Below are 27,416 nucleotides of genomic sequence, written 5' to 3'. Positions count from 1 at the left end.
ATTATGAAAATTTTAATAGATAAAGCGAAAAACGTCGAAAAAACAGCGGTCTTGTATGGCGACCCCTATTTACTTTGTTGTTAAGGCGGCCACCATTATACATATTCTGTGAAAATGTCAATTGTATCTCTATAACGGATCCAGAGATAGTCCTGTGATATACATAGAGACAGCAGAGGCCCCGTTTTTTACTCCTATGGTACGGAACCCTAAAAAAGTATTTCAACAATAAGTATATTTTCATGTATAACTAAACTAACTAAAATCGTACCTACTGGGGAGTCATACAATTACAATATGTATATTACAATTATTACATAACCATAATGGACCAAAATTGTTATATATATTTTAAGGGCCGATTAGACTAATTTGAAGGTCAATAACCCAACGTACTTTTTTCAATTAAGATGAATGTCACCCTCCTTGTGTTATATGATTCGATTTAAATTGAATTAACTTTCGTAAAATTAAGCTATCGACCGTTCTGTTACCCAAATAGATTTTTAAATTAGTAGTAAGGATGTCCCAACTATTATTGTTACGTTATGTTCAATAAAACTGGACAACTGAGACCGAGACCGAGTGCTAAGGAGTCCGTAGGCCGCACACAAAATATTTATAACTAAGTACATTTATTTAAGCAATGTATTTTTTCCATTAAAAATGTTGAAGATGCCTTTATGATAATTTCTTTATATTGTATTTTTATTATTATCCGTCATAGAGACATATGAGAAAACTTTTAAGATATTCTACGGTTTAAATGATGCAGTCATTAAAATAAAAGGACAGACTGACTGACTATGGATGATTAAGGCTCACATACGGAACCCTAAAATGATTTTTTCTTAAAATTTCAAAATCTATCAGCTTCTCGAGATACAAACAGATAAATATACTTATACAACACTATGAACGTAACATAAATTATCTTGTTGCTTGCTTGGTGCATATCAATCCATCTCAAATTCTCTATACCTCCATGATAAGTATCATTTTATCTTCATCAGTAACCGAGCTATACGTCAACATTCGTAAACAGATGTGCAATGTTATAGAGCTTAGAAAAAGAAAAACTGAACAAAAAACATAGAACAGTAATAATTAGCATCATTTTTTACATTGATATTGAATCCAATACGTAATGAACAAGGTTACTACGTATTGGATACTTCTGACACTGACTATATGAATATATCTATGAGAATTTAGTATCGACTTTTGTGTTAAGGTGACTAGGAAGCATAGTATTCTGTAATACAAATCTACAGTATTCTGTAATACAATCTATTACAAAGAATTGCATAGTCATTGTAGCGGCAAACAATCTTGTGCAATTACACGTGGATCTCGTATTTGTCGCGCACACAATTTAATAGCACGTGGTGAACCTACCTAGCATTTTATACGCGTGACGTATCATTTATGACCTCGTTGAGGTTTACATGTAGAAGATACACGTAATAGCGTCATGATTGCTAGGTGCATACATGTCGATCTATGAGTTTATCAGTTATTGTTCATAACCTAGAGAAGGCCCGTTGTACTAATATACTCTCGTTGTCTATTAACGGTATTCTAAAGTTTTATCTATAATGGATCCAGACGAAGATTCACACGACAGTTCTCTTTTGGATAATCGCAAGAAGGTAGGATGAACAATATGAATATAAATTGGAAATCCTGATACCGATTTTACTTATTAGACATCTTATCAGTTTTTTTTCATAATAATCATTTTGTTTCATAAGTTCAATAAGTAGGTGTGACTACCTATATAGGTGTAACTGCGTAGACACTAACAATTTTATAATTTAATTATTGTTAACTACACACAAATTGTAATTAAGGAAATTAATTATGTAGGCAGTGTTATTTAATGTAATGATTACCTATTTATTAATTATGAAATGTGGAAGAGGCTATTTTATTTTATCGAAATTTTATGGCAAAAATTCAGACCGTCTTAATTATTTATATAGCTAGGATTATAATGGTCAAATCAAATCAAATCAAATTCGTTTATTATGGAATGTAGGTAAGCTAGGTACATGTACAGTCATAAAATGATAATCCTCTACATTCCCGCCGCAAGCATTATGGTTTACAATTTAAAGATAGTATATAATTACTCATATAACTTTATCAATTTATTGAAGTGGAATTGTAAATTCAGGAAGTAATCTAGGCGTCATAGACTATAGAGCAATGTGACGTGTCGTTACCATCTACAGTGTCGTTTACTACTCTGCTTGGTGCTTCATTGCCAAGGATCATGCAAGGCATGGTCCTGAGAGGAGACCCGTGCCTAGCAGTGGGATAGTAATGGTTGATGGTTGATGACGGTTGATGTGTTATGACGTGACGTGACGTAATGATAATTTATTTATGCGGAAGTTAGGAATTTTAGAATAATGCGCTGTTGTCGTGTTCGTCAATCCAATACTATCTCACTGCTGGGAATGGGTCTCGACGCCATAGTCTACCGTGCTGGCTAAGTGCAAAAAGAGAGTTTAGTCTATACTCCTCTCACTCTAAAAGGAGACACGTGCCCAATAGTGGGTGACTAGGTAGTATGTTGAAGCTATTCGAAGGTATACAAGTCAGAGCGAATTAATCACGTTTTGCTAACAGCGATGGTAACTCCCAACTGATAGCCTTGCTTGCATCATCATCATTATGAAATCATTAAACATGCCTCCGCGCTGGTCTAGTGCGGGAAAGGGATTTCACATATTTTTGGCGACATTATATTTTATAACAAATACTAAAAAAAAAACTAGAAATACTCGTAGGTAACTGTGGATCTCCATACAAAAAAGCTGCTATTTATCGGCGTTTTTCCCTGTACATATTTAACTCTTTTAGGGTAGACAGTTCAAATTGTGCAATGCAACTTATAGGATATAGTAAATACTAAAAATAAAATAATAAATTAAAATCTGGTTATTCGGAACTGCCCGTGTGTAAGTTCGACTCGCACTTGACCAGTTATTTCTATCTTTTCTCATAACACGCGAATTATTACTTATTAACATTTACGCTAAGTTTACTATTATAATAATTTATTTACAGGCGGATAAATAAAATAAAGTACTTAACTAGCAAACTAGCACTAGCAAATTTCAACACTATTTCTATGATGGTTATGTAATACAGTTGACTGAGCTACTAAATTACCTTGTATATCTAGGTTGACTACGTACCCAGGTCGTTGAGCTTATATCGTTTTATCTTAGATATTGATATATTTATTATTTAATTGACAGGACAAAAACTGAAAGATTTCCACAAATATAAATGCTATACCACACCTCTACAAAAATATTATAACTTGGAAATAATTAAGTTATTTATCATGTAATTAATATTCTCTTTGTTTTTCTGTAACATTTCAATTTGAGAATTTTTTGATGTAAAGTAAGGCTTGCGTTTACATAAATAAAAACAATATACTATGGTATCTGCCGTAGCGCTGAAAATCACGATAAAAATGCGATCATTTTATATTAAACAGTCATCTGGCGTGATTATTGGTTTATGAACTACTGGTATATGAAATGGACAATGCTTGTACGTAAAATACGTGGTGAATGTGGTGAGGCCGGTGACTATAATTTCTTCGATTATTTAAACGAAGTATAAGTACCTATAAGTATAAATATTGGAATAAATATGATTGCTGGTGAAATTTTCGTCCGGTGAACTGTGAAGTTTATTAAATAAGTATGTGGAGCACATGAATAGAATTCCACCCTTTAAACTCCATAATTCTGTGGTTACGGTTCAGACTGGACCTGATCGTTCTTCGGTACGATTGGTAATTGGTGCGAGAAAGTTTCGAAGTCGCATTAGGGCTCAGTGGAGGATATCAGGACAGTCAAATGATCACAGTTAGATCGGGCAACTCCCCGATTGACAGCGCGATAATATTACCACAGTGTCAGTCGGCTTCGTTCAGTAGCGCGCGCACCGACTATTCGCGCGCTCGTCTTTGCGCAAGCGTATTTTTTCGAATTATGCGTATGCGCGCCAAAATAATCCAGAAGAACGAAAGACAAGTGACACTTAAATAAAAGTACATAATATTTTGTAACACGCCACACATCATGGAAGTCAAATCAGCGGTCCGTATTATTTTATTTTCATTATGCACAAGCGACTTAAAATGCAATTTGCAACGACATTTTAATGCAATTTTCTTTTCGTGTGTCTTACGGTGTCTGCCAGTAATTATTGCATACGTTTTGTTAATCGCCTCATTTTTTAACTTGTGTTATGAACTTGCATAAATATAAAATTAAACTGAACTTGAAAACAATTTTAATTGCCCGTTATTAGGGAAATGCAACAGGCTTATGATGAATTTGTTATAGTTTTTGTTATATTTATGCAATACTAATATTACTAACCTTTGACGATATCACATGCGCTTGCGAATGATCTTTGTTTTTGAAGTGTACTTCCTCTTTTACGAAAATCTATATTGATGTTTTCTCGCAAAGATATGCAACTAGGGTTGCGACTCAAATTAAAGATAACTAGGTACACAAAGAAAAATACAGTAAAACAATGTAAAGAAGTGCACAATAATATTCAAATATTGGCATTTAATAGACGTGCGCGGCTTGCGTCGATCTTAACCGACGTACATTGTTAAACAACCCGCGGCACGGCCCGAAGTGGAATGGACATTTGGTCATCCGCTACAGGCTTCCCTGCTCCAGAGACAATGTTATCCCGTGTTAGAATTGGGATTTAAGTAGGATACCAGTCAATGAATAATAAGTACATAATACATATAATATAGTGGCATATAATATAAATTAAAGTAACATAACTGTTTTAAGTAAACTTTTAAGTAAAAGCGAGACATTTTTATGTTTTAACCAGTCCACAATCTACTACTGCGCGCTACCTTCCTATATAATTAAAAAGAAAAATTTTAACATGTTTTATGCGCGTGTTAGTATTTGAATACGTTATCATACCTCTTATATATTAAATTTGAATGAGGCGAATTTCCTGACCAAAGTATTATTTTGTATTCGTGTATTAATTTGGAATAAATTATTTTCCGTTACGTGTTATTTTGGCTCTGTGTCAATGTGTTTTAGACCTCGTACGTGCAGCCAAACCTCGCAACCAGAGGTGAATGCTAGAATCAGCGAAGTGAGTGAATAAGTCCTTGTACGAATTCTGACTTTAATTAAATATTCTCATTCTAAATCGCCCGGCAAGTCTGTTATGCATCGACACATAACAAAAAACAATCACCTCTCTACGGTTATTATATTTACGATATTCTTAGTTGTTACAGCTTACAGCACATTGTTTTTTGTATAAGATGCACCTATGTAAACTATTTTAACAAATGAAAGTGTCGTTAATGAAGCTAATAAAGTTTACGTAACACACGCAAATCATTATATAACTGTTTTATTATAATGCGAATGCCAAGACGAAACAGTTAACAATTTTTTTGGGAACCGATATTTTCCTTGTTGTTTTGTTTAATACTCGTAGCTATTGATAATATTTAATGTTATTAATAAAATAAATTAAAAACATTAATTTTATGACAATGTTTTTCTCGAATTTCAAGCACTGGCCGATCGACCACTAGATCTAGTGAAGTATAAATATGCGAAGTTAAATCAATTGTACTCGTGTAAACAAAGATTTTTATCCTCTAATATGTAGTATGGAAGAGTGTGTAGGAGCTGAGCTGTCGAATACCTAACTTATTATTGTTGAGCATTACACTCACATACAATATACAATGTTTAAAGCTTTAGATCGTTATGCTACATCACGATGTTTACATTCCTCGTTTTTTACAAGTACAATTCAACCCACGATCAGTCATTTTTACAATGACTTGTATCATCGAGTAGGTGTCTAATTTAAATATTGGTATTCCCTTAAGAACATTACTGAATAAAATATCAATTTACTTACAAAGAGAGGACTCTCGTTGCAATGTCACCAAAATATTTTATTTTTGTGTTTAAGTTATACAATGTTCAATTTTTCGTATTTTCTCTACACCTATTAATTATAATGCAATAATATATAATACAATAAAGGAGTAAACGTACAAGAATTATAAATATCTTTTATAAAACTATGTTAGAATAAACATCATTACAATATTATTTCAATCGCAGTTTGTCTAAAAATAAGATATTAGTGATGTTTATACTTGTAGTGAGGAATACTTTTCGTTGTTAATCCAAGTAAGATAGTAAACCCATGATAAGTTGTCGGCGTGATTACACAACGTACTTCGTGTTCGTCAGAAAGTGAATGTGACAATACTTCGTTTGCGCTCTCTCCTCACAATAAGAGTGAGAATTCACGGAGCGATTTTAATTTGCCTCTGTTACACGAGCAGTTATACGCAGCTACGCGGCCTCGGAGGTTAAGGAAGCGTCCGGAAAATCGCAGGAACACGGTCGCTAGTCAGACGTAAATAGATCGATATAAGTTCCCACCGATGCAGAGGGAACCATTGACAACTATGCGCAGCGAAAATAAATCGCCATGAAAATAGCAACTATATTTTACCTACATTTTCCTATTGTGTTGTGGTTCCGCGTCAGCGCGCAGAGGTGACTGAAAACGCTCCGTGAGGTCTAAGCCTTACGCGATAAACCCATTCACGATTTTATTATGCAAACAAGTACAGCTTAGCTGGCTTACATCGGTCTATGAACATTATAAGTCATGCATATTTAAATTTTACATATTTGTGTCAATATTTAAATTCTTTTGAGAATCTGCGTTGTATAGAACGGTATGTTGTGAAATTACCAGCCCATTTTTTCAAATAATTTTGGTAAGAGATTTGGTAAGAATTTTTAAATAAAATTAAATATTTCCTTACTTCCTCATTAAAATCGAAAAAAATAATGTGATTACATCTCACTAAACTAGTGACAAAGACTGATAATTGACACGAGAAGAGCAACTCTTTGCTACTTCCTATAAGAATGGAACAGGATAAAAAATTAATAGGAATTAGAGTAGATAAGTAAGTAGAACAAAACATGAAACGCTTTAGCGAGACACAATGATTAGCATATTGCGACCGGTACATAAAATAGAAACTAAAGTTTTTAATATGATAATAAAATCATGTTTCGAAACCAGGAATCTTGCTTTGGCAATAAAAAGCTTTAAAAGTGTAAAAGATTTCTGAATGCAGTCACGGGGGCCGTATCTCCCAAAAACGAAATGTTGAGGTTGTCGGCTCCGACCGGTTTCGTCCGAAATTTAGTAGTTAATTAGCCCCAAACTCAAGTTTTGTCAACAGTACAAAAAGCGACGGGTGCAATACAACAGATTGTTCGTTCGGTATAAATCAATAATTTGTATCACCTAATATATATAATATATAGAATAATAGTAGTAGAATGCTTTTGGTTATAATTATCAATATTTGTCGACAAGCGTGTAATATACTATGAATAAATAATCAATTTGAAGGTGGTAGAACCCTTTGTGGTTCGACTCCGGCGGCACCACCAGGTTATGAGGCAGAAATAAGTGTGACTTATTTCTGCCGCATAATATCACCTCATAACCTCATCTGGTTTGGTAAGGGAGACATACTTTTCCGAGGCGTTCTAGCTGCGTCCTTGGGGGTAGTGGTGCTTCTGTGGCTGACCTCAGGTAGGAATACCTAATACCTATCTGGGGTTGATTACAGATGTCCATGGGCGGTGGTAGCCATTTACCGTCAGGTGGACTGCCTACTCGCCTGCTACTTTTATATTATATTTTATATTTGCCTACCTTCTAGTTTTTCTAGGATGTAGGAAAATATTAAATAATAACCATACGTACATTTCATAAAAAGTCTCATGCAAAAAGACCTCTTTTTTACTCATAGTGTTAGATCAAACGTTACTGGTAATGTAAGCAGTTCGAGTGAGGAAAAGGGGAGTTCCTTTTCAGTTGTCCATCTCAAAAATTACTTTGCCAAAATATACCAAGTTTATTTGATTATAAATTTCCATGGTATGTAGAAAATATATACATAATTTTTACAATAACCTGTTTTACATTCAGGTCATTTCTCTTCAAATATACTTATACATGCCAATTTTCTTTTCTTTTTTTTTTGACTTAGCGGGGGCACAGTCGTGCCCCCAGATATACCCCCTATAGCTTATGAAAATGTAAGGTTGACAATAATTAACGCTCTTTTGGTATAGGTTATTAACCTACAGTGTTTTTATTTTTATTTTTGGCAGCCCACAGGTGCCAATTCTGATAAATGAATGGATTTATGACAGAATAATTACCAAAATTGCATGTAATATACGTGGAATCGCAATTTCCATATTTTAAAGTAACAAATCGCGAGTCAGTCAGTTTTAAACATAAAATATGACAACGATAAAAAGGAGAAATAATTTTCCTGTCCTGAAATAAATTATAACAATCACTTTATAGAAAGTATACTTAATGTATTTAAGTATAACCCCGTATCGTGGCCAAAAAACGAACTAAGTCAATATTTTGCCAAACAAGTCAAACACGTTTTGTTTTATTTTTTTACCACATTTACCAATCGCCACACTCACCTTTTTGCAGACCCAACTAAAGTTCCAAAAACGTTCAAACGAAATGCGAAGGAGATTTTCGTTAAATATTCTTCCCTGTTTAATGTAAGTTGAGTTAAAAAGCGTGTTTGAACTTATGTAGGCATAAGGAGGCGGTAGGTCCAAAAGGACACTCATCAAAAATATTCTTATAATATACTAAAATTCTACATCATCATCATCAACCCATTACTGTCCCACTGCTGGGCACGGGTCTCCTCTCAGAATGAGAAGGATTAGGCCATAGTCCACCGCGCTGACCAAGTGCGTATTGGTAGACTTCACATACCTTTGCGATTATTTTTTTTTTAAATCTCTCAGGTATGCAGGTTTCCTCACGATGTTTTCCTTCACCGTTTAAGCAAGTGATAATTAATTTATAAAATAAATTTATAAAAATTAAAATTCTACAGCGTGTATTTATTTAATAAAAACATCTTCGTATACGCGTGTTAAGGTACCAAATTTTCAATAGATGAAACTTAATCGCCAGCATGAACTGCATGTTTGCGATAAGTCACATTTGCAAGTAGCGCGTTAATCGTGATAAGTGGAGCGTAAAAGTTATTGGAGCATCTCAGTTTGCTGCACGTCGGCAACTTCTGAGAAGATGCTGCAGCAGAAAAACTAGATGTCGTCATCCAATTACGTTACCCAATTTATTTGTAAATAGATAAGTGCCAAGTCTAGTGCAATCTGATTCATGCAAAAATTTAAACATGCTGTAGTTTTAATGAGGATGAAATTATCGCGTTCGAATAAAGTAAATTTCCTTTCCATATGTAAAAGTGTGTAACGTGACTACATTTTCCTACATGAAGTGTGAAATATAATACACGCGTGCCTTCTAAGGATATTTCCTTTATTTAACAATTATTGTACAACTTCGAAATAATACTTATGTAATAGTGCATTTTTACATATTTAATTCTACATTTTAATAATGTTGCGTCTGTCTTATAGTTTTGTCAGTTTCGTGTTTATATTAAGTTGTTAATACAAATGACCCTGTCCTGTAGAATAACGAATAACTCCTGTTAGAAGAAAAGGCTCCAGTTATAAAAAAAATTATAGGTAGGTACATCACATGTGGGAAAAAGACTGTAATGCTTATCGTAGTACAAAGGAAATACCTAACTTTATTTGAAATTTTCGTTCCAATAGAAAAGGTAGGTATGAAAAAGTTTCAAAACAAAAATTTAGGGCTTACTCGTCTTTCCTCGTCTTCAACGTTTACTAACTTTTTAAGGGTAGTTGCAAAGGGTATTGCGTAGTCCTACTAGTAGGTACACTACTGTACAAATCCCTACAGACTAGAATACAGCGACAATAGGTAGGTTGCTACTACAACGAGGCAAAATAGCCACCCTCCGCTTGTTCATTGTGAAATTAAGTCAAAACAAATCATAAGAATGAAGTGGAATGAATGGTTTATACAGATTATAGTTTATCAAACATTAATACAATTTCTACATAGGTCTGGATATAAATAATAATACTCTTCTAGGAATGCATATAAGTAGGTTTATCATGGCTATTGAATAGTGAAAAAGGGAATTTACCTGAACTGGGCATTTACCAGACGCTAACCACATTTGTATGTACATCATTTTCACGGCATGGTATATAATAAAATTGTTATAAGATGTATATAAGTTAATAGCCACTGCCGCCAGTGATCTGTAACCATTCAAGAACCACAAAATATAGATTTTATTTTGTGATAGAACAGATTTTCTACGTGAAATCGATCACAGACGCCTGAGGATTACGATAGTCGCATCGACAGGTCGTCTCATGTATACAGTCAGCTGCAAAAGTAGATGAACAGATTAAGGTTTTAAAAATAAATTCATAAATGGGTAAACAATCCTAGCATCATAATTAGATGAACATCGTAAGAAAACATAAGTAGCTGAACATAGTAATGTGATATTTGCACTTTAATCTATACAACAATTTTTATTTATTTTTATTTTTCAAATATCATTGTTCAGCTACTTTTGACACTGTAGTGTTTATCTACATTTGAAACTTTACGACATTCATCTAATTATGGTTCTAGTTGTGTTCAGCTACTTATGTTTGGGTAAATAGGTATTTTTTGAAACATTAATATGTTCATCTACTTTTGGCGCTGACTGTAAATAAGTCAGCAGGCATTCACATCCTTATACTGAAATGGAAGAACGTTTTCACGATAGAAATGGGTGTAGCGGTGGTATTTACCCATTTGATCCATACTCCTTCTACCGCTGTTTGATGTCGCCAACTTAAAAATTACGTCCAATTCAGTATACAATCCTTATCTTACGGTTTACCTCTACTCCGATATAAAAAAACCCATGTGGTATAACTTAAAGTAAAATTGTATATAAATTAACATTTTGGTTATTATCATTATTTACAACGGTCCTGTCAAACAGAAGTGCCAGAGCCAGTTTTACCAAAACTGGTTGTTTTTAGCGTTCTTTAAAGAGATGTGAAAGAAACCGTTACGATGTACCAAAAGACGTAAATATTATTCAAGTACATTATATATTCATAATTTAATAGCATTTATAACTAAAACATCATGTATTTAAACTTATTATTTGCTATACACACAGACAAACAATTGTAACATTAATGCCAAAAGCAATATAAATCATTTAATATAGTTCAAAAAACTAAAAAACACGCTTTTATGATAAAATCATCTAAAAAGTAGAAAATAATTTTCAATCTAGGAATCAATTAAGGAACAGTAAATTGTATAATTGTGAAAAAAGCGTGGAGTGCTCCACTTATCAATTTTCGAAAAGCACCCCACACTTTTTTCACAATTTACTGTTCCTTAAATGATTCCTAGATTGAAAATTATTTTCTACTTTTTAGATGATTTTATCATAAAAGCGTGTTTTTTAGTTTTTTGAACTACATTTATTTTATTAATTTTTAGTATTTGTTGTTATGGCGACAATCATTATGCATGGTCTGTAAAAAAATCAAGTGTCTATCTATTACGGTTTAAGAGATAAAGCCCTGTGTCTCACGAACAGACAGCGGAAAGTTTCGTTTTATCATTTGAGGAGTACGGGAATCCTAAAAATCATTCTACAAGATGGCATTATAGATGTTTCAGTACATTTGAGTTATAGGGAAATAACATTATTATTTTTCAAAACTAAAAATCAATGTAGTAACTTTGCCTGAACTCTCCCTCAGGCGCTTTTTCTCGCCTCGAAAATCGTTAATCCTGAGGATGTTGATAAGGACAATGGTACAAAATTATTAAAATCGTGTATTGTCATCGGTTTTTGATAATAATTCAAAATTTTGAATTAAACTGAACGTTCAAAGTGGATAGAAATCGGGTTCAAAGATTCCGTTACTGTTACGTACATACATACATACAACCCAAGCTAATAAAAGCGTGTTAAAAATGAACGACTCTGTACCTTATCATTTTGAGGAAATAAACTAAAGATCATTGTCTCTTTGTAAGACCCCAAGGCTGGCCTTGCCACGTTCTGCGGCTTAACTTACCACTATTAATTAAACATTTCAAATATATCATTATATGTTTTATAAAATCCTTATCAATTAAAACAATATAATATGAACTAACTTTACCACAGAAAAGAGCAAGTAGCGCCAAAGGAACAGTTTCCGATGCACAAGTAACACACGTCAAAATTTACAATATATTTATATACCTATTGAAAACATATTTAATTATTGTTATTTTTCCTAAATACCTGAAGATGTAAGATGAATGTTATAACCTTGTTTCTTTTTTCTACTTATCCTTATCTTATAAAGATAAAGATAATTCAGATGATTTTGATGACGGCCTACAAGATTAGAGAAAAAGGAACTCCTTGTTATGCTTAGGTTTATGTAGTGTTGTTGATAAATTAAATCCTTACTTCCTTACTTAATATTATAAATCCGAAAGTAACTCTGTCTGTCTGGTTGTTTCTTCTTCACGCCTAAACCACTGAAGCGATTTTAATGAAATTTTGTACAAAGATAGTCTGAGACCCGAAAAAGGACATAGGATAGTTTTTATCCCGAAAATCCCACGGGAACTAGGGATGGCGATCTAAGATCGATTAATCGGAGAATCGATCTTTTGAACCAAAAATATCGATTATTTTAATCGATATTAATAAGGATTGAATCGTAAACTATGTATTTGATCAAGTGATCTTTAGCAAAGTTGTTGTCCATGAGCCTACGAAGGTTCCAGAGTTGGTACGATCAATTTTCGCCAGATGGCGCCACTGTCATTCCAATGAAGGTACGAATTTTCAGTTTTATGTATGTTAGTATGTCATATTATCTTCTTTTAAACGCGAGCGAAGCCGCGGGCAAAAACTAGTTATGTTATAAAAACAATTCGTCTCCACGGGTCTTCTGAGAGTAAAAGGGTTGATTTAATAGTTGATTGATAAATTTCATACGCGTTTCCGTACTTTGTTTTACAGTAATTTCAGACAATTAGGTTGCCTTACTATATTTTGCTTCGCCTTTAAAACAAGTGATAATTATTTTTTATTATGTCCATAACGTCGTAAACTGAGAGGCGTGTTAGGGATTTGATCCACGGTCTCCCAGATTGAAACTATTGAAAGGTCGATTTTCAAATCATTACATTTCTGTGCTTTCGTTCTACATTTTCCAGTCGATGACTCCACCTGTAACTGTAGGCAAGGAACCTTGATTTATCTCGCATTACTGGGTCCTTCCTTAATCACAATACAAGCATTCTCTGCCAACTGAGATGCCCACCTCCGCGGTGTGGACGCGCCAAGGAAGTATTACCAGTGTGAATAATAGAGGTGTCTCTCTCGTTCCATGAGCTGGGCTAAAGGACTTGTGCGCCGAAGGTCGAAGGTCCGAATCTTTTTAAAATCAAAACTTTATTTATTTTACCGACGGACTATTTCATAAATGAATATATAATAAACATTTAGAATCAAAAAGTTATACGTATGTTCCATTGTTAAGTTTTGGGTAATATCGTACGGGACAATTTAAGAAATTCTCAAAATGATTATGTATAGTTTGATCTACTGTGGTTTGTCCCCGACATCCAGGTCAAAGATCTCTTAACAATAAAGATATTTTATGTAAGTACTTATTTGTCGCCTTCGAGTGGGCCCAGAGAATTGTGCATTACATACTTAAAATGATAACGTCCTTTTATCCAGCCCTCTCAAAGATTTAATAATCTAAATCAAATATGCCTATCTATCGCAATATAACTAGATATAGTATTCACTGGTATGTGAATATGGCAGTTTACATACACAGTATGTAGTAATAACTTATACCGTACGTGTATTCTTATTGATCAATACATTAAAACTGACAAAAATATATTAGTTCGCTCGACAAATGAATAGTGACTGAAGACTATTTTATTCGATTACTAATACACGAGCGATTGTACATGTTTTCTATTGACAAATATACTTTTAATGCTGCGTTGAAACAATAGAAGTATCTTACTTGCTTACAATTAATTTTAGGAATGTAAATTAATATATTTAGGTAGTGTTGATTGATACAACTTTAATTCGAGCTCCTTGTTTGTTAGAGAAGCACATTGTTTTAAATATATGTAATTATAAATATATGTATGTACATATTAAATATAATTGTAAGCTGCCAGTGCCAATAGTGAAAACAGTAATAATATGTTCATTAACACAATGTGTATATTTTGAAATAGCTTAGGTCTTTGCTTTTACAAAATTATGTTAAACTGTACGTTTGCCTGGTGTTACATTACATTAAAAGTTTTTGAAATTCATTTATACCTATTTATTGTCGTCAGTACCTATAAATAAAGGAATTATAATAGAAATAAAGAAACTTTAAAGAAAGCCTGTTAACTTGAAGCAATGACTACAAAATAAATATACTTATACTAAGATAAAAATATCATCTTGCTTTTCGCATTGAAATGGCCACCGTAAAGTTGTACGAGACTTTCAACCAACGTCATAGTCCATATATGGGGTTATGTGTAACCGAACTAAACTGAATTGGGTTTAAAACGTGTTGCAAGATTTCCTTACTAAAATGTTTGGCCAAAATTGGACATACATACATATGTTATACGTATGTTGGTGACTCGTGATTTATAACCAGAGAACCAGTCAGCTGGCCATCATTCAAAAAATGTTTGTATACTGCTGTTGTTACATACCTATATATAATTACTAGTGGTGCCCGCGGCTTCGCCCGCATTTTAAAGTAATAATATGACATACATAAAACAGAAAATTTGTACCTGCATTGGAATGACAGTGGTGCCATCTGCCGAAAATTGGTCTTACCAACTCCCAAACCCTCGTGGGCTCTTGGACAACAACTTTGCTAAAGATCATCAAACTTGATCAAATGCATAGTTACCGATTCTATAACTACTAACGAATTAAAAATTTATTAAAAAAACCTTTTCCCACGGACTAAATTGTGAATCTAAACCATTCCCAAGTCCCCTTGAAAGCACACAACAAGTTTCATCAAAATCAGTCCAGTCCAGTCGTTTAGGAGGAGTTCAGTGACATATACACGCACATAAGAAATATATATACAAAGATAATTATATTTTGCTTCCGATTCAACATATACCTACCCATATGAATTATTACAGATATGTAAAGGAATATAAAAATATATACCTACAAACATTAGTGTAGTGTGGCCAGGAAAATCTTCTTAAGTCAAATATTCGTTTTTTCGTAATTAGTTTTGAAACTACCTTTGTCATACCTACCACTTAAAAGTTTACAGTTGAAGTTAGAGGTTAGCCTGAATGGATGCCAAGAATGCAACCTCGAGGAAGGCACATGTTGGTGAAAATCCGAAAAAATGTCGTCAGGTATGCAATTTGATGGATTAGGATAAATAAAAAGGTCTTGGGACCGTTAACTTGATATCTCGTCAGGGTCACTCATGGTTTTAGCTACGAAGCTGAAATAGCTATAATATCTAGAAAAATATGCTTTCTACACTCACAGCCCCACACTAAGATTCCCTGTGTCGCGGATGCCATGGACACACGGCACAGAAAATCCTAGGACAGACGAATACACGAACACCCACACCCAGAATAGAAATTTAAATTCATAATTTAGATATCTATTTGGCCGGGGATCGAACTCGAAATCCTCTGCGCGTCAGCCCGGTATGGTGACCGCTCCGCCACGGAGTTCGTCAATTATAATAACATAGTCTATATTGTGGCCATATAAACGCGAGTGAAACCACAACGCTGGTAGCATTTATATAAAACAAGAGCAGTCTCTTTCAGCACCAATAGCACGTTGCGCGTTGGTCAATCGCTGGTGAACCTTCACTGAATCTTTCATTGGAGTGCTTGCCTTGACCCAGTCGCGTGGACAATGAAAAACCACTCGATGTCGTACGTAATCAAACATTTTCCTTATCGTCGAGTGGAACCAATTATAACAAATGGAACAATAATGATATAAACAAAATAAATAATATTTAACTACGAGTCGAATAGTGTAGACACTATTTTTACAAAACTAAATCTTTAGGGCTCGAACACAAAACTGCGATGCGACGCGATGCGAATTCGCAACGCAGAAAATTGCGATGCGAATTGCTGCGATGCGATATCGTGCGGCGTAGCGTCTCTCAGGGTGACCAACAACAACAACCACTGTGCGATGCGAATCAATTCGCAAGTTCCTGCGATGCGTCGAGGGAGCTCGCAGATTCTTGCGATGCGACGTCGCATCGCAGTTTTGTGTACGAACCCTTACAATGATGGTTTAAGTAATTTTCGTCTGTAGGAAGTAAATTAATTGCCGTACATACCTGACCATATGAAGTGGTTACCCCCTAATTATCGAAAGCAAAACATATTTAGTAGCTTGCAAGGTACGAATTTATTATAATTATAAGTTGTTTACTCAAATTTAAGAATCTTTATCAATTACGCCGTTATTTAATTTACTTGAAACCAAAAAGTGTAATAATTTATTTAAATAATAATATTACTATGTTGTTGAAGACTTTTATACAAATAAAATACCAATGTTAAGCGTTGCTGTAGTCTGTTTTAAAGGGAGTGGAAAGTAAGACATACTTTTACAACGCTTTACAGCTTAGTCGTCAGGGGTAGGGGTGCATCTGTAGCCGACCTTAGGTAGGAATCTTATTTGGGGTTAGCTATAGATGTCCATTTAGACGGCAGTTACCGTCTGGTTAACTGCATGCTCGTCTGCTACTCCTTAATAATAAGAAAAACACTGTGCGTCAATTAATATATTAGAAAATAATAAAAGTACATTAATCAACGGTTATTAAATGTCTATAAATTAACAATGGAACCAGCTGAAGTATCAATTAGAACGGTTATTATACTTTCAATATTTTACTCTAATAATACTTTCAACTCTTCAAACAATAATTGAATACTCGACAAGATACTTAAAATCTGCACTCTACTATTACTTTATCTATGTCTGTAAAAACTTAAGCCGGTGTTAGATAAAGTCTAGTTATTAATATTATTTACTAGTAGACTCCTGTGATAGTCTCGTTATCTTGCCTGAAAAAAATACTGACATCAACGCCACCACCAGTCCAAAAGTATGCTTTCTGTTAGAAGTAACCATACACAACTACACACTAACAAAATATCCTTAATTTAGGTAGGTATATATTTCTTCTTTAAATTCCATTATATTTTTTGTATAGACGCGTTGCATCTATGGTAGGACAACTGTACTAAGCACCTATACTATTAGGTCTGAAAATTTGTGGAAGTGTACTCAACTACTTCCAAGTTTCATGGCGATCGGGTTAATTATTAGTCATTAACCAACTTCAAAAAAATGTTATTAGAACGCTATATAAGTTTGTATGCCTGCGATTTTCTCTACACCTACTGATCCATTTTGGATAAGGTATTTTTATTATTTTTATAATATAAGAGTAGCGGATGAACATACAGTCTAAGATCAGGTGGCCACTGCCACCCATGGACATCTGTAATCAATCCCAGATAGGATTAGATATTCCTGCCTAAGGTCGGCTACCGATGCGCCGCTACCCCTGAGGACTAAGCTGGAACACGTCGGAAAAGTATGTATTTATTGTTAATATGGTAATCAATTCGACATAAATGGATGCATCGAGTGCTTTCAAATCCCACTAGTAGTCAAAGGCCAATAATATTACCAAGTGAAAGGGATCCTCTAGAAATGTGTGCACATTAGTGACACCGTGCCTTATTCATCTATGTGCCATAAAAAACGCCGCTGTTCCTCTTCTGAATGTAGCTAATCTATTAGTCGCCTCATCGCCTAGTCGCCTATTCTCGGTCCAAGAGAAGAAAGGGTTTGAAGCTATTCATGACTGATATTGTGATAGCACATAGTTACAAAATATTTATAATTATAAATTATATTCTGATTTTAGGTTAATGAAATATTAAATGTGAAAAAACGTACGTGTGCAAGAGACAATATTACCTATTAACTCATGTGGGATTGATGAAACGCAAGCAAAAAACAAATAAAATTTAGATGTCCGGAAAGAGTACGGAGGGAGCGTTCCTTTAATGTTCCAATTGCCAGTGTACTCAACATCCACACTATGCTCGACATACTGCTCTTCGCGGTGCTCGTCGCGCCGCCGCAAATATTTGCCTAGCAGACATACACTCCCTTACTTAAATTCATCAGTCATACCTGTGACAAGCAGCATTTACAATAATATGTACATACACTGCCACTTCCCAGTTTCCTCTCTACTCCTCTTGCCAGTCGTCACTTATGAGTATGTATAAAATATAAGAGTGGAAATGCCGTTATCGATATATTTACGACTTTCAAAACTTGTATTATATTGGTGTCAATTAGTCTATGCAACATTGCTTATAAGGAAAAAATCGCTAATCTAATTTAAATGCCTATTTCTTTAGTTCAATGTCGTTATGTTGATTATGTAAATTTTAGTAGATAAATACGAATAGTAGATACCTGCTTATGGCTTGCAAGTATAATAAAATGCCACTAAAATATTTGAAATAATTATTTATTTATTATGTAAATTACACAGTATTAGCTATTTATTCGTAAATTTTCTCTAAAAATGTTTTTATTTGTCAAGAGTTCAAAAAAGAACTTACTAATAAGCCATTTGTGGCTTCATTCAATTTCAAGGCGGCGAAGTATCTTTACTAATCTATGCTTAGACCTTATATTTTTTCTCCTTGATAACATTAAAGCTCGGTAACAGCTAAAACAGCCAGAAAAAGAAAAACGGTTAATAAATAGAAATGAAAATAAATGCAGACTAACATAGAAATATCACCTTTTCGAGGTCGGTTAAAAATGGAACGGAACTGTTTTATTTTAAATTATTTATATATAAATGCTTATTACCTTGATAGTAAACTAGTAAGTAGTAAATAAATTTTTTTAACGTAAAAATGCGATTAAAAGTGAAACATAGGTTAACAAAATTTTAAATAAATTTCCTTCATTGTACACAATATCTACCTAACCACCTACCTACTATACGCGTAGGTACGCGTAATAATGATAAATGGTCAAAAAAGGTCGATGTCCTCAAATTGTTATGATTTTTTATGACTCGATTGTCGATATACGATTTATAGATTATATATATATATTACTTTAATTTATTTTAGTTAAAACATTTAAGTGTGTAAATGACAAAAATAAAAATATATTACATTTATAGATTCTCGTTTTGTACATCGATTTCACAAAACTCGTTAATAGCATCTATTTTTCAAAACCGGGTTATGTCTTACAAAACAGTGACTAAAAGATACAAAAATATCATAAAGTTATCCATTTTCAGACGATTGTGTAAACAACCATATTCGTATGTAGGTCAAATATTAGTGAAATGTTTTGTAGCTATCTACAATGTTGCAACACGCGACATCACTGACATATTATATTATCAATATGTTACTTCTATATCGACTGCAATATTTAATCTACACAAATAAATAACACCGAAGAACCTGCAATTTCAAAATAACCGCTATTCCTTAAGATATGATCTTATTTGTACGAAGGATACATTAGATGTTTTTATATATACATATTTTTGTATCAACTAATTGTTTCCGAAATTTCGATGATAATATCAATTAAGATTAAGAATTTTACTTTATACTCACTTACCGCTTACTTCAGATTACCGCCAAATACAGTAAAATAAGTTAAGTTTCTATAATTGCAAGATTAGGTAACATAGCCATTCCAAGTACCTATTCTAATCCAAGAATTCAATCAGCTACTTATAAATTGCAAGACCGCCATTTGTTTTACCCGCTCAAATTAACTTTATTTTTAAATATTTCTTTTTAATATAGCTAATACGGCCAGTTCTAGTGTGGCTAATAAAAATATCATATTAATGGGTTTATATAGTTTTTTATCTTTTGTATTATGTTAAAATGAAAGCATAAAAATAAACGGAACATCACGTTATAGATTGATTAACTGTGATTTATTTCACATTTTATTAACGCCGCTCACGTTCTTCTGGGCTTACTCACGCTCTCCTCGTACGGTCTTCCGTGTTTAAATCTATTTTTATCTGTAGGCCAATCAACCTAGATGTAGAATATTTAATAACAAACCGTTGCCTGGCGACCAAGGTTTAAAACGTTTTTTTTGATGTGAAACATCTATAGCCGCACGTAAAACCGATTTCTGGCGTGGCGACGCTTACCTTTAACTACATAGACAAATGTTCTATAAGGGACAGAGCTATTAGAACAATGTGATAAAAAAAGACAACTAGTGTTTGACCTTGCGTTTCAAGTGTACGCAAACGTAAATATTGACCATGGAATATAGTGACCAATGATTACTTCAGTCAAAACGGGACATCGATTTTTTTATGTCAAATACTTTTGATGTGAAACATCTATAGCCGCACGTAAAACCGATTTCTGGCGTGGCGACGCATGACATATTTAGTCCTATCACAATATGTTCTTTTCTGCATATTACTTTTACAAAATAATGTCGATGTTTCATATCTGCCAGGCGTCCCGTGACGGCTCACATTTTTTCTATTGGAACTTTTTCCTTCTTTTTACCCGACTGCCAAGGAAGGGTTATGTTTTTCGCGCGTATCTTGTATGTTTGTCTTTCTTTATTTGATCCGATCTTACAAAAGGCTGGATAAATTTCGACAGTTAAGGTGTCATTATATTCGTCTCAATGACCCGAGTGTCCTTAGATAGGTGTTAGAAAAAAAAATCAAAAGGGCGAATTTTTGGCGCGAAATAGTATCACTTTAAAAAACAAAGTTAACCGAACCTATCGAGTATCAAAACAAAACAAATCAGAGGGTATCAAAACAAAGGAAATTAAAAGGGGAGATTACACATACATACATATATAATAAAAGCAGTGATAGCCTAGTGGTTAAGAAACGCCGCCTCTCGATCGAGGGGTCCGAGGTTCAAATCCCAGGCACGCACCTCTGATTTTCAAATTTATGTGCGTATTAGAAATTAATTATCACTTGCTTAAACGGTGAAGGAAAACATCGTGAGGAAACCTGCATACCTGAGAGATTTATATAAAAAAAAATCTTAAAGGTATGTGAAGTCTACCAATACGCACTTGACCAGCACGGTGGACTATGGCCTAATCCTTCTCATTCTGAGAGGAGACCCGTGCCCAGCAGTGGAGCAGTACGGGGTTGATGATGACATATATATAGGAAGATAAAATAGGATAATATTGTTTGAACATCTTTTGATTTTGAAGCAGATACCTACTATGAAACTTTGTATTTAGCTTTCTGCATAAAAATAATGAAACGCCTATTTCACCGTTTTTGGAAATTCTACTTCATCCTGTCAAGTGCAGTCGGGTTTTTGATTTTTTAATTAAATTACTTGTTCTAATTGCAGCCGGATTTAAAAACGTTATTATTATTTAACAATTATTGCCGTATATTTATCATTGCATACACGGAAATGCAATTGGCAATAGGGAAGATATTATTTTTTTAAATGTTTAAGAACTTTTTGTTTTTTTAATGCTAAAAGTTATATAGTTAGGTAACTAAATTCTACAAAATATATCTGCATAGAAAAATAAATAAAATTGTATCACTTATCTGATATGTGTTTCTTTACCTACTATACAGGGTGAATTTTTCCAACGGGCGTTCAGGGCCAAATCCGAAACTATAAGGGTTAGCCAAAAATCGCTGAATGGAGTTACGAGGCCGATTTTGATAGAAACTAAAACTGCATCATTACTTTTTTTAAATAACTTTTTGCCTAGCCGGGAATCGAACGAGTTCATTTTGAAAAAAAAAATACATCCTCTATATTATTCAACTATCTGATAGTGTTGCTTATAAGGATCAAAATTTGGGAAGTAATGTTTCGGATTTGGCCCTGAAGGCCTATTTGAAAAATTCACCCTGTATATAAAAACAGATAGGTACAAAATATAACATAGAAATACTGATGTAAAAAACGGTGAAGAAAAATGCAGCCCACTTAATGAAGTTACGAGGACTAAGTTGAAAAACCTCAAAAAAAGTAAAGGTTGAAATGTTATTACAAAAAAATATTTGGCCAAGATCAAGTCGAACTCATACACGGAGGGTTCCGTACCACCAAGATTTTCATATTATTATTTATTTTTAGTATTTGTTATTATAGCAGTCATAACATCTATAACTTAGTGAGGTAACTAGTGGTTGGAAAAACAGGAAAAGACACAACAACAATTAAACAGCTCCCCCTCCTCTTCCAATTAATAGCCATAATCTTTTCCGCCTGTGAGAATAGACTTGTCAAAAAGATTTTACTCTAAGATAAACCTTACCCATACATAGATAAAACCTGAAAACGCAGCAATACTACATATTAAAAACGCTTATATCGGTATCCCATAAGTTTGGAGAACGTTAGAATGATAAGAAAAAAATTAAGAATAGTCTTAGTTATCTATGTATGTAACGTAAATCGTAATAACAAATTAAGTTAATATTGCTTCGATCACTAATAAGAACTGATCGAAGCCATATTGTCATTTAAATAAATCGATTCGTGAAAATATTGATTTATTTGATAAGAACACCTTTTCTTTTTAATTGTTTTTCACATAGGAAATCGTGTTTGTCATATCGCACTAATTCTATTTTAAGAAAAGATGAGTAGTAAAATAAAAAGTCCCTTAAGAGGTAACACAGTAAAATCATGTAGCATTTTTCTCAGAAGTACCATTTATCTAAACCACATACTAAAACGTAATAGAGTTTCCGATTACGTCACTTAATCGACAACGTACTTCTCATCCTCAAACAATTACATCAATAAATAGTTATGCTCCAGTTCGAAGCACGGTGGTCCATCACGCGATTTAGTGTAATTGATGGCGGTTCCAAAAAATGTATCCGGTTATAGCCGGTTAGCTCCATACAACACATTTTAGGAGCATAGTCCCCCGAGTTACTAATGTTCGATAGTGTGTCAACTCGACTTAGGGTTGCCACTTTTTTAAAGAAAAAAATGAAAATGTATTTCTATAAAAGAGTAATGAAAAGTCGAAAATAGAAGTATTTGACTTTCCAATTACGCGTTAAACGTTCATACAAAGGCCTATTAAATTATTACGAATAAGTGTAATCGCAAAAAAAAAGTGTTTAATCAACCACTCAGGTGATAAAATGGGGGTTAAATATCCTTCAAATTTAAAGCAAACGCGATGAAATTTTTGGTTTTCTGTTTTTTTTATCCGACTACGAAGGAAGGGTTATGTTTTTCGCGCGTATCTTGTTTAATTCGGATCATTGACATTTTTAATTATTACTTGTCTACAAGGATTCAATTACCTTGTCTTCTCGGTTGTCTTATTAATTCGTATGTATATGTGAATTAACCGAAACCGACACGATTAGCTCAGTGACATCATTCAAGTCCAATATGGCGGTCGACCCAAAATGGCGGATCAATAATGGATTATGCAACCCCATGATATGGGTTTCAAATGAAAGGATTTTCTGAGAAGAATATACTGAACGATAGAATATTCTTATAGGGATAACATAAAATAGATGGGGTACTTTCGCAGTCGCTTAATACCTAATGGCACCAAATATTGGTAGTAAAAGAGGTTTTAATAAACTATGTGAAAAATCAGTACTTACAACCACAGTACAAATATTAGATCCTTATATTGTGGTACGTTCACTCCGAGTTGGCCGCGTCGACCTTTACAAAATGACTTGACGAGCATTACTAATACCGTTGTCAAAAAAATAACTATTGTATTTTATACTGTAATCATTTTATGTTATATAAATATTTTATGGTTATATACTATATAATATATATGCTCTCAGTTACTTATTTATGTATCTATTATAGTATAAGATATAAACCGAAAAACATTAAATATTTTGAGTTATCGAGTTTTTATCTTACCAAGGGTTTATGTTAGGACGCTTTCAAGTTGCTATTTTTATTTGGGGATTTAGTTCGTTTCAGTGGTTTGCATAGATGTTATAAGGGATTGTAATTATAAATTCGTCATCAACCCATTATTGTTCCACTGTTGGGCAGGGGTCTCCTCGTATAGTTCACTACGCTGATCAAGTGCGTATTAGTAGACACCAATAAGAAGTTTACCAATAGTATTATTGGTAGAGATTTGAGATTTTTTTATATACATTTCTCAGGTATGAAGGTTACCTCACGATGTTTTCCTTCGCTGTTTAAAGCAAGTGATAATTAATTTCTAATACACACTTAACTTTGAAAAAGCGCCTCTGTTGCTTAGGATTTGAATATCAGACACCTCGTTCGATAGGCCGAGTTTCTAAACCATTGGACTATCGCGGCTTTGCAATTATAAATTAAGGAGTATTAAATAGTACTCATTTAGCGGCACGTTCATACGTTGCTATTAACTTCATCTGGTTCTCACCATTAGGACAAGGACACGAGCAAATAGGTATCTGTGTTGATTACGTGACGACACGCTATTTAGTGCCAATACACTTAAGTTGCATCATACTCTTAGCTTCAATGAAATTATTATAAAAACAGAAAACGCGACCTTTTTTATACATTTATACCTAACGATAAGGTAGACGGGATACCTGGTGGAAAGTAGTCACCGTCGCCTATGGACATTTGCACCAGACACCAGAGGAGTCGCCAATGCATCTCCGGCTTTGGAGAACTCTTTTTGCACCCCTCTTGAAGAGTCCCATGTCAGAGCGCTCAGGGAATACTTTAGGTGGAAGTTCATTTTTAAATTTTGCACGTATGCGACAAAAATGACCGTTCAGAACTTACAGACTGCTTACAAATATAGCGTATGTCGCTCCCAATAAATTAAAATCCGTGAAGCAGTAAAAATCTAAAAACGAAAATAATTCAGTATTACATTTTTCATTCAATTTCTAAATTCATTATTTTTACTCTTTTTTATGCAATGCTAGTCGCCACTTTTATGCCGACATGACGTCACTTCGATTTAGATTTCTAGCTTAATCTCTTAATTAGCCTGTTTCAAACTATTTCATGTAAAATGTCATCTATTTCTTCCATTAATTGTATAAATTAATCGTTATACAATCTTTTCAATAAAGCAATTAGTGTAAATCGATTTTTTTTATTAATTATGCGTTTACTTTCTTTCAGAAATTACCGTATCCAAAGGCAGTCGGATTTATCGTCACTAATGAATTCTGCGAGAGATTTTCATACTATGGAATGCGGAGTAAGTCAACTGCAGCTATTATATTTTTGAACAAAGAATTGGCAAACAAGTCTGAAGTCCATCTGAAAGGTCACATATGCGACGCTATCTCTGAGGACTTAGCTGGATTAGACCGGCTTTTATGACCGTCCCACTGCTGGACACGGGTCTGCTCTCTGAATGCGAAGGATTAGGCCAATAATACACGGCGCTGGCCAAGTGCTTATTGGTAGACTTCACATATCTTTGAAAACTTTTTGTATAATGAATAATCGTTGTGAAGGTGGTTCGACTCCAGCAGCACCAACGCGCACCCCTTTCTGCCTTATATCACACCAATTTATGCAGGGAGTCTAGTTTAGGCCTCAGGGGAAGCGGCGCACCTGTGTTCTTACGTTAGCTGGGATTAATTACAGATGTCCATGGGGGCAGTAGCCACTTACTAACAGGTGGACTGCATGCTATGTAGTCTGCTACTCCTATATTATAAAAAAACAAATAATGATAAAAAAAAAAAAATTAAACGACAAAGCATGGTTATGCATTCCCAATTTTTAAACTAGTTTTCATTTACACGTTTTATCTTCAAAGGTATGCGTGGCAGTGTAGCATCATACCTACATTAGCCTGTTTGTACAGATTCCTTATCGATACACAAATATTATATATAATATATAGCATTGCGTTACTTACAGGTAAAATGGCCACATAGAGTGAATGGCTATTTTACCTGTAAGTGTACCTTGAAAAACTGTTTTTAGCCTGGCGGGTAACTACCATCTCTTAAAACAATATTATTTTAATCATACATTGAAATTTTATACCACGACCTCGTTAAAGTAAGATTGTTTTTACAAAATTACAATAAGCAGTTTTGTTGCACTACAATAAGCAATTGCATGTTGGTCGAATTTATTGCTTTTTTTGCAAGAAATTTATTTTTTTAAGGAAAACATGACAATTTCAGTTGGTTTCATACATTGGCTATGCGAAAAAATAATAAGGGTTTAAGTTTTTTCAACTGCGCATAACGGAACACAATCAAGGCCGTATTGCGAAAGAGATGACACTAGTTTCGATGTCTAGTTTCCTCTTGGATAAGGAATAGACAAATTAGTCATTATTTTACATCACTCGGCAAGAATAAAGCAAAATTATTCTAAGAAGGTTGTGGTACGAAAAAATAAAACTTTCCTGAACTATGGTGGTTTTTAAAAGATGGTGGTAGGTCCCCTGATTTATAACCCATATATGTATATTTGCTGCTAAAAAAGTATTGACAGAGACGTGTTGAGTCGCACCGTGTCATACGCTAGAACTATACACGTTCTTTTTTTAATTCTAATTGAGTATACACGTGGCCGTCTATGGGGCATGTATATTCACTACATATTTATGTATTAATATACTGCGAAGATTTGCGTCATAGGATCCTATCCAGTCGCAGTCCTATGACGGTCTTGACCTGCCCATTTGTTTAGCCTAACTTCTTCCAACAATGACTCAAAAATAGACATGAGAAATTAATGACTTGTAATGTTATTTTTTAATAACGCTTATCTTTAGTACAAAAATAGTAAAATGGACATTAGCACTTACATATAGTTTTAACAAAGAAATTTTAATTAAGAGTATGGTATGTAACGTCAAGGTTGTTTTCCATAAAATCCATGAATAGTTTTAATGGAGCCAACCATAAACCAATTGAGTTCACTATAATTCTATCAATTACATACACTGCTTTACTAATCAATTAATCCACATTCGAACAGCGTGGTGAAGTATGTTCAAAACCTCCGCCATCATGGTAAGCCCAAAAAAGGAACTAAAAAGCCTGCCCATAGATTAGTAAAGATTACTCACTCCTAACAAGAAAATGTACCCAGTTTTGAGAATGGAAATAGTTGCGTAAAAAAGTTTTGCCACGTCTCCGTGCTAAAATGTCCCTAAAATATTTGAAATAATTATTTATTTACTAAGTAAATTACGCAGTATTGGTTATTTATTCGTAAATGTTCTCTAAAAATGTATTTATTTG

At 33.8% G+C, this 27,416-nt stretch overlaps 1 protein-coding gene across 2 annotated transcripts in view; it reads left to right on the top strand.

The window, feature by feature from the left end:
- Positions 1 to 1,492: 1,492 nt before the first annotated feature.
- The window catches only part of LOC140743586 (peptide transporter family 1), a 67,359-nt gene continuing 41,435 nt past the window's right edge, over positions 1,493 to 27,416 (top strand). Inside the window, exons 1-2 of one of the 2 annotated variants that reach the window (XM_073074986.1) lie at positions 1,493 to 1,652; positions 25,321 to 25,399. In XM_073074986.1, coding sequence (XP_072931087.1) covers positions 1,599 to 1,652; positions 25,321 to 25,399 — 133 coding nt within the window. In that variant the 5' untranslated portion in view covers positions 1,493 to 1,598. Of the gene's footprint in view, positions 1,653 to 3,941; positions 4,131 to 25,320; positions 25,400 to 27,416 lie in introns of those variants that run through there. The other variant, XM_073074987.1, reaches the window with a different exon arrangement.

The sequence above is a fragment of the Epargyreus clarus genome, unplaced genomic scaffold, assembly GCF_041222505.1.
Source record: "Epargyreus clarus isolate Ecla_fem2 unplaced genomic scaffold, WU_Ecla_fem_2.2 ptg000007l, whole genome shotgun sequence".
Lineage (NCBI taxonomy): Eukaryota > Metazoa > Arthropoda > Insecta > Lepidoptera > Hesperiidae > Epargyreus > Epargyreus clarus.
The sequence above is the reverse complement of the archived record's forward strand: the minus strand, read 5'-3'. Positions and strand labels throughout refer to the sequence as shown.